This window comes from Engraulis encrasicolus, chromosome 10 (assembly GCF_034702125.1).
Source record: "Engraulis encrasicolus isolate BLACKSEA-1 chromosome 10, IST_EnEncr_1.0, whole genome shotgun sequence".
Taxonomy (NCBI): domain Eukaryota; kingdom Metazoa; phylum Chordata; class Actinopteri; order Clupeiformes; family Engraulidae; genus Engraulis; species Engraulis encrasicolus.
The window spans coordinates 29,333,019-29,345,518 of NC_085866.1; the positions used below are offsets into that span (position 1 = coordinate 29,333,019).

Below are 12,500 nucleotides of genomic sequence, written 5' to 3' on the forward strand. Positions count from 1 at the left end.
TAATACGGAGCCGTTATTAGGTTAGCCGCACACGCTAATGAAACAGTCTCCAGCGTATACTGTAAGCCCATAAACGTGTATTGTGCAGCTGTTAAAGCGCCGGTAATGCTAGGAGCTAATGCAATGCACCTGCTATGGTCAGCAGCGGTCAGTGGGGACAGTGTGAGACGGACTGCATGAGGGATGGGGTGTAATAAAAGCTTGCAGGTTCTGAGAGGGAAGTACAACATACATAAAAGGGGCAAACACAAGGCTTATGATATGAGATAAACAGCCAATAACATTCCAGTCCTCGTTTAACTCTTTCTGCTCTAACTGGTTATTGCAACTTGGTCTTCATATGGACCATTAGCACAGTACACCCACACAGTGATGGAGTTGCAGCTATTCCCACAGCAGGGCTTGCAGAGTTATGATTCTTTACAATCCAGCTCTATTGAAACAGCCTAAATTATAACACAGGACCACGTACAGTATTGGGATTGGGCCCTAGTGGACCGTTAAGGAATGATGAGAAGCATTCCAAAGAATTTTGCAATAAAGAGTACACCCCGGACACTTCTACACTTTTACACCTTTAACTTACAATGGGGACAAGATACTTATACAACTACGGTACAAAAAGAAACTCATAACGTTATGTATTTTTGTATAAGGGACACGTATGCCATCGCGTGTGTGCACACTTGTGCACGCATGCGCGCGCGCGCTCACACACACACACACACACACACACACACACACACACACACACACACACACACACACACACACACACACACACACACACACACACACACACACACACACACACACACACACACACACACACACACACACACACACACACACACACACACATACACACACACTCAAAACACATCTACTGTACCAAATGAATGTTAGCTCTAATATCTGAGGGCTATGAATAGAGCTACATTGCGATTGCATAATATGTACAGCAAAGATCAAAAAGGATAGTTACATGCATATCTGATATCACCATTATCTAACATATTCTGCAATACGATAACATGAATACGGTATCAAGAAACATCATCCACTGATATAACACACCGGAGCTGCAAATGAGCTCTGTGTATTACAGTACGTGAGAAAATAGACCTGTTTACTGTAAAACATACTGATGAATATAAGGTTACATCAGGCCAAATGCAGGATGAAAAAGAGGGAGAAGAGAATGATACAGTACATGGGGGAGTGCGACTGACAGCGAGAGAGAGAGAGAGAGAGAGAGAGAGAGAGAGAGAGAGAGAGAGAGAGAGAGAGAGAGAGAGAGAGAGAGAGAGAGAGAGAGAGAGAGAGAGAGTTTACATCAAAGGCCACCGATTTAGATCGTAGGGAGAGTGAGGGAGCGAAGTGAATGATTGCAGCCATTTATGTCTTCAATCATCTAGTTGAAAGGCAAGTAAACATCTACACAACACTCTGCTAACGTACGGTAGGGACAACTCACTCTTCACGTTAAGTTGAAGGCATGTTTAAAAAAAGCTCTGAGACTTCTCACCATTAATATTTCATGAATCAAAGCAGCCTCCAGCAGGTTTGAGACCAAAACTAAAAGTGTATCTACTGAGATGCATACAAAAATCCCTACAAAAAAACAGTAAACAGCGCAGCTGGCACCGATAAGAGCGCCTAGCTGGCACTACTGCTCTCTGCAGAGTGTCACCGGCAATGTTTTGATGTGGAAATTCTTTTAACCTTTCAACCGACTGAGAGAACCAAAAATTCTAGTGGGATGATTCTTCAGCTGACTGTGCTGCATCACAATCAGTTTGAATATCACATAATAATTTAATACGATCCACGTATATAAAAATATGATTTAAGTAGTGACACATTGCTGCCCTCTATCTCTCTTACTCCCTAAGGTGTGATTAATTAAACATAAAGTTATTTGTTTGTGACTGACTGACAAAACATGGTATGCCTTGCAATTACAGTTTTTGCCGACTGCTTGCACACAATTTGCAAAATTTGGCTCATAGAGTCAAAACTCTACACACAAGCCAATTACTCTCAACACTTGGAGATAAACCCTTCACATATATGGCAACATGAAGCTCTGCTATAAAAGCATAAACATTGCCATAAAAACCTTACAATCTTTTGTCAAAACCTCACTTTCATGTCAAAAGACACACAAAAGCACCAAATGAGAAAACAAATTAGATCAACTTTAAAACAGTTGTCTGCTTTATACAAAACACAGCAGTCTGTCTTTTTGGAGCAATCTATTCAGTCTCACAGAATGTACATTTTCACAAGACCCCAAAATTCAATACTGTACATTACAAAGCTGCACCTTACAGTACAGGACATTAAACCGAAGCAAAATATATCTCAAACAGTGCATCACTCTAAATACAACAGTGTGTAGGTGAGCTTATGTACCTTTTTGTGTATTGGTTATATTCACAAATTTTCAAACATCTAAATATGATATAAATATGGGGTTACGTCAACATGCTGTAATGACAATCATAGTCAATATAGGCTACTTTGTTTGGTTATGAGGTATGAGGTATTCACGTAATACAATACATTTCCATAGACACACTATGCAGCTGACATCTACATGACATCATCAAAATTAAATCATGTTCAGTCAGTTTGCTCAAGTGCTTGCTTGGTTGTGTTCTGAAAATGACACTGTTTCTACAAACTATCATGTTCACATTACCCAACATGTGATGATGAAGACAAAAGGCTACTCTTGGCGGCATGTATCAGGCTAGGTTTCACAGTACGTGAGTCAGTCAATGCCATACTCCATATTCTACACATTAGAACCATTGTGCTATTCGCCTTGTTTAGCATGCAAGCAATCAAAGTAAAACAAATAAATGCAAAATAAAACAAATGCAATGTAATATAAAGCATGCAACTTTGTAACATGGCAGAATAGTGTTCAATTTTGAAAGCATGTGTTTTATTGTTTGTGCCTAAATCTTGTCATACATCAGTGTGTTTTGTTTTTTTAACAGATGTGTTTTCACAATGACACTCTGAGATTTTACTTTTGAACAAAGTGTCTTGTGTATGAAATTGTGTGTAGACAGCTGGAGTCTGTGTGTTGTGTAAAGGAGCAAGTGCCTCGCTAAACTGGTACGAAAGTGTAATGTTTGACTTTTGTTTAAAGTCAAGCAATAAGTGTTTAAGTTATGCACCAACAACTTAATGATATGCTTCTTTGGTTTAAGCATCTGCCTATAGTGTTTAAGCAGTAGGCAAAAACTGTAATGTTTATGCTACTTCTAAGTACACAGATGCCAGATGTTAATTGATTTGAATTAAGTTGCATTAGAAAGAAATTAATATTAATGATGAGTTATCCCGGATCCCCAGTAAATAACCTCGTGAGGTGCAGGAGACATCAGGACTGATGGATGAAGCAGGTCCTGGCTGGGAAGACAGGCCCCCAGGGAGCCACAGTTTGGGACGCAGAATGGAAAGCAGCAGACAAGATCTTAAAAGGAAGGTGTGGCTGTTCTAAAGAAGTGAGTAACAGTCGCAAATTCCCTTTAAATCCAGTCTGCTGTGGTATCAACGCCATGGCAACCACAGCGCTCTTCGGATGTTCTGTTCTCAGTGTTCTGTCAAAACATTCCGATCCTGCAGTTGGATAACACATCACTGCTGCTGCTTAGGAAGAAAAAATGAGTTATACTGTATACGTTGTAAACACTCATGAAGGGGAACGGTATTGTCAGAGCCTTCCTAGATTAAGTTATCAGATCCAGGGAGACTCTGAAATGTGTACACATTTAATATCTACAACGATACCAGGTGCATAAAACAATGTTTGTCTGTCTACATTTTGGTACTGTATAGAGCAATAGTGAATATTTCAGAGTCAGTCCCAAGTTTATCCTTTTCAAGTAAACAGCAAGACATCCAAAAAGAGTACATGTATATAGGACCCTTCCACTACCTGGGAAATGTAAGATACCAGATCAAACAGTAAGGATACACACAAGGCACACAAGGATAAAAATGGGTGGAGTATTCATCTTTCATCGTGTTTGCAGCCAGTGATAGCTTTTTCTCTGAATAATAAACCAACATGATGACACACCCACACATAACCAACAACACATCAGACAAAAAATGCAAATGCCATCCTGAAATATTTAAAGAAGGAATAGTAGGGCAGGGGTACCCAGAGTATAGACTATAAAATACCACTGAAAATGGCAAACAACTCCACTGATAACATGGCATAAGATGGAAAGGCTGAGAAAAAGAAAGAAGAGACAGAGAGAGAGAGTGAAAGGGGGAGAGAGAGAGAGAGAGACAGAGAGAGAGAGAGAGAGAGAGAGAGAGAGAGAGAGAGAGAGAGAGAGAGAGAAATTCTAAGCACTGACAGAGGGGTTGAAAAAAACATATAAGGTAAAGGTGAAGAGAGGAGTGATTAATAGAGAACACAAATAGAGGATAGTGAAGACAAGGAAAGAGATGTGACATAGTAAAGAAAAAAGGCAAAAGGACAACAGAGAAAGAAAAGTGAAAAAATCGTCCCTGTTCATGTCCCCAAAACCCAAAACCCAAGCTGCACAGAACTTCAAACAGAAGAAAGAGGCCAAAAAATGAGCAAGAGACGCTACAGGACGACACATAGGGAAGGTAAATAAAAATTAAAGAGAATGTGTGATATTGTGTGTGTGTGTGTGTGTGTGTGTGTGTGTGTGTGTGTGTGTGTGTGTGTGTGTGTGTGTGTGTGTGTGTGTGTGTGTGTGTGTGTGTGTGTGTGTGTGTGTGTGTGTGTGTGTGTGTGTGTACGTGTGTGTGTGCACGCGATGCCTGCGTGCATGCGTGTGTGTATGTGTGTGTGAGAGAGAGAGACACCGACGACACCAAAACATTCATATGATCTCCACCACAACACAGACATACACACAGACACGCGCATGCACAAGCACAAACACACACACACACACACACACACACACACACACACACACACACACACACACACACACACACACACACACACACACACACACACGCACACACGCACACACGCACACACGCGCGCGCGCACACACACACACACACACACACACATAAACAAGGACTGGCTTACAATCATCCATCTGATGTCTCTGATAAGCGGAGGAGCGGAGCTGACTCACATTAACAATGGCCTCTTTGGTCTGGGCCATGTCGGATATGACCCCGTCTGTGATGATGAGCAGGACAAAGTACTGAGAACCGTCCTGGACAGCCGCCGCATACCTACCACACACACAGGAACCAGACACAGTGAATCAATATAGAAACCAGGCACAGAAAAGCAATAGGAACTACAGTAGATACAGTGAACCAATAGGACCTATAGTAGACACAGGAAAGCAATAGGAACCAGGCACAGAAAAGCAATAGGAACCAGACACAGAACAATCAATAGGAACCAGACACCAGGCACTCTTTTGTCCAACTGCAAATCATCTTCGTTGTTTCCAGCATTTCCACAGCATGTGCATGCCATACAGAAGAATATATGCAGATGACTCATAGGTACCTGTCACTTATCTACACGTACATTACAGTACGTACATTCAACTGGAAACTCTAGTCAATGCAAATCCAGTCAATTCTAGTCTATTCTAGGTAATTCTACTCTATTCTACAGTACATTCTATTCCATTCTATTCTATTCTTTTTTTTTTTGGTCTTTTAGACTTTATTATGGACAGGACAGTATGAAAGGTAGACAGGAAGCAAATGAGGAGAGAGATGGGGAGGGGTCGGCAAAGGACCCTGGCCGTATTCTATTCTATTCTATTCTATTCTATTCTATTCTATTCTATTCTATTCTATTCTATTCTATTCTATTCTATTCTATTCTAGCCATTGTAGAAAGGCACACAGAGTCCATTTTCAAGGTACATGTGTCCCATTTGATCCCTTCCATTGTTAGACATACTAGTATATGGTAAATGTATAGCACTATAGCTCACAGCCATAACTCGCTGAAATGACAGCTTGCCTCTAACGACATTGCTCGACATGAATGAGCTCCACATAGTAACACTGAATTATGAATCGAGCCCAGAACATCTCCCATTCCTCCATGCAGCATTCACTAGTGCAGTGTGTCAGCGTGAGCGCTTGTCATCTCGGTATTTGTGGGCTGTGCGCCGGAGCCCGAGCGCGGGAGCAGAGGCATATATCATGCTGTGTCCTGGGAGTGAAAATCAGGTCGCGGGGCCAGAGAGGAGTCCCCACCGCTGGGTCTAATTAGGAGGCTCAGGCAGTAGCAGTGGGATTCAGAGCCGGATTAAGATGGCCTGGGGCCCCTAGGCTACAGGTTGCTGTAGGCCCCCTCGGAGGGCAAATTCATTTCATATCAAAATTACATAGACGCCGTCATAATCCCAACCCAAGAGGAGTATTAATAAGATTTAAAACACTACATAACATGGTAGACTACTTGAAGTTATCATCAATACTGCATCTTGTCACATTTCTCCAACTATATTGATTTTTTCCCACTTTGGCTAACTGGGGAGGGGGGCTGGCAGGTGTGGCCCCCTAGGCTACAGCCATCTCTAGCCTGTGCATTAATCCAGCCCAGCAGTGGGCTATGGTGCTGCCATTAGGAGAGCTCCCATGGGGGACACCCAGGTTCGAGTCTGGCCTGCCTGTGGTCATTTTCCCCAACCCTACTTCATTTCTCTCTCATTTTCCTTCTCTTTCTTTGCCTCTTCCTCTCACTTTAACTTGTTCTCTCTCTCTCTTGACTTTTCTCTGTCTTTCTTTTTTCTCTTCCTCTTCACCACACTTTCTTTCTGGCACACTCTTCACCATCCTATCATCAAATTAATGTAGTCCCTATAAAAGGCCACAAATTACATTTGGTATATATATTTTGCAACACCCCCTGAAATGAGATCGTCTGCCAGCATTGACTTTACTTGTTTGAATAGTTGGAATTCAGTCGTGACCCAGTAACCAATATTGTAACTTGAATCAGATCCAGACTTTCAGATGGTTTAGAGCAGGGTTTCCCAAACTGGGGTGCATGCACCCCTGGGAGTGCGCGGCCTGCCACAAGGGGGTGCGCGAGCTGAATAGAGCTATGATGGATATGTGTGTTTTTTTATCCAACATTAATGAACGTCGGGTAGTTTTAACTGTTTGGTGAATTGTTTGCTGGAAGGATCCATCTGAAGTGTAATTTATAACTCCTAGACTTGTCATGCAACAAGTTCCATTGTAATATTGGCATAGAAAACGTCAGGTGTTTGGAAATGAGGATTGCCCAAAATGTGTGGCTGTGCAACATTCGTTTAGGGGGTGCGCGAACCACATTGAAATGTAAAAGGGGGTGCGCAGGGGGAAAAGTTTGGGAACCGCTGGTTTAGAGGGTTATCCTGTTATCATGCCTTCGTTATGGTTAACTTAAACATTAGGACACATAAATGTACTATACATTTATGCATAGAGCAATACTACTTACCACAGTATAACCATGACATTCAAGATAATTAAAAATAGATTACTGTCCCTTGGTTTCAATTGAGTACAATAGTATGTGCTTGAGCAGCTCAGACAATGTACAGTAAAATAGTGATAAGCTGACAAATCTCAAAAGAACGGTGTTGGAATTTGAGCAGTATAGTACAATGTAAGGTCACCACCAGATACTATACTGTCAACTGGTGTGGAAAGATTAATAATAGATTGTTTTCCCATTTCCTGAATTGTCAGAGGGAATTTATGTCACACTCCCACAAACGCAAAAAAATGGCCGATCCTTCAGATATGCAACCATCCACATCCATACAAAACTCTCATTTGTCTCAGTCTGAAAGACAGAAATGTGACACTTTCTCCCCCCTTTAATCACAGACCAAGATTCTGTGCGATGATAAGTGGATCCCGCCAGCCCAAGACCCCTGGGTCATATTTTCTCACCGTTAATTTTCGCCTCTCACCCGGGCCATCTCTATGGAAATGGCATTTCCAATTACTGTGGCAGTGGCAGGGGGTTATCATCGTCACCCAAAAAGTCAACCTCTCTGTCGACCTCTCCTTGCAGAATTTTTCCTTTCCCTTCATCTTGAAGATGACATGCTGAATACAAATCTGTCCTCTGTCTTTTTGCCTGACCTGAGGTCTTCACCCACACTGCCAGCCAACACATGTCAACAAGTTGGAGGGTACACTCCAATTCACTAAATGAACACAAACAGTCACCCATTAGCATTGTCAATTTGGTCATTAAGATGGCAGGGGAATTCTAACCTTTTTTTAACCTTCATGCATATAAGTGAGACTGAGTGCCTTCTCTTTGGTGTAGCTTGATGATTATTGCTCGAGTCAATTGGTTAAGATGAATAGAGACAGATACCAAAATATTACCAAAATTGTATGAACAGCATTCTTAAATGTCTTCCTGAGTGCTTTGATTGTGGAAGCCTATGTAAAATGTTCAGGATATGTTGTCTTCATATCTTTGCATTTCGAAACTCCATATTACACAAGCATACTAGGTCACCAGGTTAAATAAATAAACAATAATGCCGTAGCCTATTCAGTAACACTCACTGTACCATGACCATTATGGTCAAAGTGTAAAAAAGTGGCAAAAAACAGTAATGCCCACCAATAGTCAATAACAATCAGTTAATGTCCCGCGTGGTTAATGATTAGAGATAAGATTGACCAAATACCAAAAAACAAATACTACAGCCAGTAGTAATCAGTATTCAATACATTTACTGTGTCACCAAGTGATCGATGCGTTTTGGAGAAAAGGGCCTACAATACCATAGTCAATTCACTGTCCCACATGGTTAAGAATGGGAATGAAAGTGGAAAAGAAAACACCACCATCTGTAATCAATAATCAGTACTCAAAAACCCTCCTGGGTAGCCCGGACCCGCCCACACTAAATCTGATGTGCACAAAGTTTTACATCTCATTTAGTCTAGCCGGGGCACACTATCTAAAACATTTCACATCCTAACTCAAGAGGGGACCAATCCATTTTGAGCATTTCCAATGGCTTAATGAGGCATATTAAAGGCAATGATGCAGCTATCAGGCGAGTCAAGGAATGACTAATTAGGTGTAGTTCCAACCAGTAGCATACAGACGCATGTCATGAATGCGAGAGAGATAGCTATACGTATAAACAGCCATCCGGGTACTTTGCTTGTGAATGTGCATCACGCCCCTTCTTAGGGGAAAACAAACCGAATGTCTCATTAACTTACAGGCTACATCAGCTTGCCTAAATGAACACAGTCCATACTTCAGCCACGGCTGTTTGGCTAAATTAATTGAACAGTTGACAACGCAACAGGTCTTAGGCATGTTGAGCACTAGTCTACAGGTGCTTGTCTTTCGTTTATTCTTTCCCAAAACCACCAATTGACTTTCATTGACTTTCCCCCCAAATGTTTTCCCCCAAAAAGGGCACACGTCACGCCATTCATGCATATCGACACAAACTTTGAACAACCCTTGAAGAAATGGACCGACAACAAAATTAGTCTGGACCAAATGCTTGCAGAACTTTGAAGTTGCGATAGCCAGACTCACTATACCTGTGGAGAATTTTTTTTTTTACATTTTTGAAAATATATATACAAAACCACAGTCAGTAATAATCAATATTCAACCCTACTCACTGTGCAACGTGGTTGATAATGGGAGCGAAGTTGGTGGGGCCATACAGCTGTACTGTCTTCAGGCTCTGGTGGTAGGCTTCCAGGATGCCCTCCATCCCATTACAGTACGGGTTGTCCACATTGCCATTCTGCAACAGACATTTAACACAATGACAAAACAATAACAAAACAAAAGTTTGGTTTATTCTTTTTGGCTTTGGTTTGGTTCATTAGTAACAAAAAAAGTGAAAAGGATATTTTGCAAAAGAAGTTGGCGAAAAGTTGATTTCTTTCTGCTTGAAGAATGACTGTGAACTTTGATGAATTACGCTTTCTTGGCTACCCTGGCTCAATGAGTGTGTACACAGGCTCTGCATTGTTTTTTAGGAAACAATGATGTGTGAAAATCTGAGAAGAGAATGCATTGCACTGTCATCTTGGGATTGGCAAGGACATCTATATCCAAAAAAATGCATTTATGGAAAGAATATGCAAACACACTGGCCTCGGTAGAGCTGTCTTGAAAAGTAAACTTTTGGCTGTTGTATAGAGACACTCATTTATAATAAAACAGAAGCATTCCTCTCCAGGGTCCCAACAAAGTTATAAATAATGAGTAAATATGTTAATGCAGAAAATAATTTGCTTCAGCATGAGGTGACATTTTTCCCTTTCAAGTGTGTATGGATATGAATGTTAGAGCGTGTGTGTGTGCGTGTGTGTGTGTGTGTGAGAGAGAGAGAGAGAGAGAGAGAGAGAGAGAGAGAGAGAGAGAGAGAGAGAGAGAGAGAGAGAGAGAGAGAGAGACTCACAACGTCTGTAAATTACAGAATATTATCAGACTTCTGAGTGCTGTATTCTGCTAACTGCTTAAGCACCCGCTAAAGCAAACACCAAAACATAAATCACCAGAATGACACAGCTGCTTTTAAGGTAGCCTATTGTAGAGATAAAATATTGTATAGCTAGCTATATCCACTGTAAACAGTCACGGTATAAATAAGCGCAAGCTTTACAATATCAGTAAGCAATACTTAGAGTGAAGGCTTTGCTACCTCAAGGTTCAGCCCCACTACTAACAGCATTATAACTGCTGGAACAACTGATACTGTGGGCTGATATCATGCCATAATTTTATGTTTATAATGAAATCTTATCTTCCAACAGAGATAGCTAAATGCAATTATCATAATGAACTGTTATGAAGTAATGCAGTATATTGTGTGTTAGTGTGTGTGCCTCTGGCATGTGAGTGTGCGTGTGCGTGCGTGTGTGTGTGTGTGTGTGTGTGTGTGTGTGTGTGTGTGTGTGTGTGTGTGTGTGTGTGTGTGTGTGTGTGTGTGTACGTGTGCGTGTGCGTGTACGTGTGCGTGTGCGTGTGCGTGTGCGTGTGCGTGTGTGCGTGTGCGTGTGTGTGTGTGTGTGTGTGTGTGTGTGTACGTGTGCATGTGCATGTGCATGTACATGTGCATGTGCATGTGCGTGTGCGTGTGTGCGTGTGTGTGTGCGAGTGTTAACTGTATGTGAGTGGATTTACATATGGATGTGCATGTGTGTACCATATACATGTGAGTGCCAATGCATTTACATGTGTCTGCTGTACGTGGGCAGATGCATTTGCATGTGAACACAGTACAATTCACAGTGTTCATTCAACACTGAGTGTCAATGCGAGACTCTGAATAGGCCTACATGTATATGTGCGTATACATTTTGACCCTTACCAGTGGGAACTCATGAATAGGTCTACATGTACTGTATGTGTGTGTATACATTTTGACCTCACCAGTGGGAACTCGTGCGAGACTCAGCCATTGGGGGGTAGCTTGGTCCCGAAGCCCAGGGCAGGGAACATCTTATCACTGTGTTGAATGTGTTGATATTTTACTGTGCATGTGTATTTCAGTATGAGTGTTTGTGCATGAATAGGCCTACAGGTACATGTGTGTACAGATTTTGACCCTCACCAGTGGGAACTCATGAATAGGCCTACACGTACAGTATTCTGTATGTGTGTATATACATTTTGACCCTCACCAGTGGGAACTCGTGCGAGACTCTGCCGTCGGGGGGCAGCTTGGCCCCGAAGCCCAGGGCAGGGAACATCTTATCGCTGTCGTAGTCCTGGATGATCTCCCCCACCGCCTTCAGGGCCATGGCATAGGCATTCATCTGGTACGGGTTCATGTAGTGCAAGGACGTGGACTGGGACGGGTTCCCTTGGGGACAGACGGAAAACATACAGTAGTGCAGTAGAGTAGAGTATAGCACACTCTTGAGTACCACCACGTAACAGTGTTGTAGAATTAAAGAAGTGTGAACAGGTTCATGTAGTGAAGGGACGTGGACTGGGACAGGTTGCCTTGGGGACAGACGGAAAAAGTAGAGTAGTGCAGTAGAGTAGAGTACGGAGATTGGTTGCCTAGGGGACAGACGGAAAACATACTAGAGTAGTGCAGTAGTGTAGAGTACTGGGACGGGTTGCCTTAGGAACAGACATAAAACATAGAGTAGTACTGTAGAATAGAGTATCACCACGTAACAGTGTTGTAGAATGAAAGAAGTGAGAACGGGTTCATGTAGTGCAAGGACGTGGACTGGGACGGGTTGCCTTGGGGCAGATGGAAAACGTATGAAAAAAAGTGAAAGAAGTGAGAACGCGAACACACACAGAGATATGCGTGTACAACACACACGGACACACGCTGCAGTCACACTCACATGCATACACCATGCACACACACACACACACACACACACACACACACACACACACACACACACACACACACACACACACACACACACACACACACACACACACACACACACACACACACACACACACACAC

At 42.2% G+C, this 12,500-nt stretch overlaps 1 protein-coding gene across 1 annotated transcript in view; it reads right to left on the reverse strand.

Annotated features, from left to right (window-relative positions):
• Window positions 1-12,500, reverse strand: part of LOC134457439 (copine-5-like) — a 208,858-nt gene that overhangs the window by 5,688 nt on the left and 190,670 nt on the right. Inside the window, exons 16-18 of the mRNA XM_063209453.1 lie at window positions 11,686-11,867; window positions 9,670-9,797; window positions 5,160-5,262 (exon numbers count right to left, since the gene is read on the reverse strand). Coding sequence (XP_063065523.1) covers window positions 5,160-5,262; window positions 9,670-9,797; window positions 11,686-11,867 — 413 coding nt within the window. The remainder of the gene's footprint in view (window positions 1-5,159; window positions 5,263-9,669; window positions 9,798-11,685; window positions 11,868-12,500) is intronic.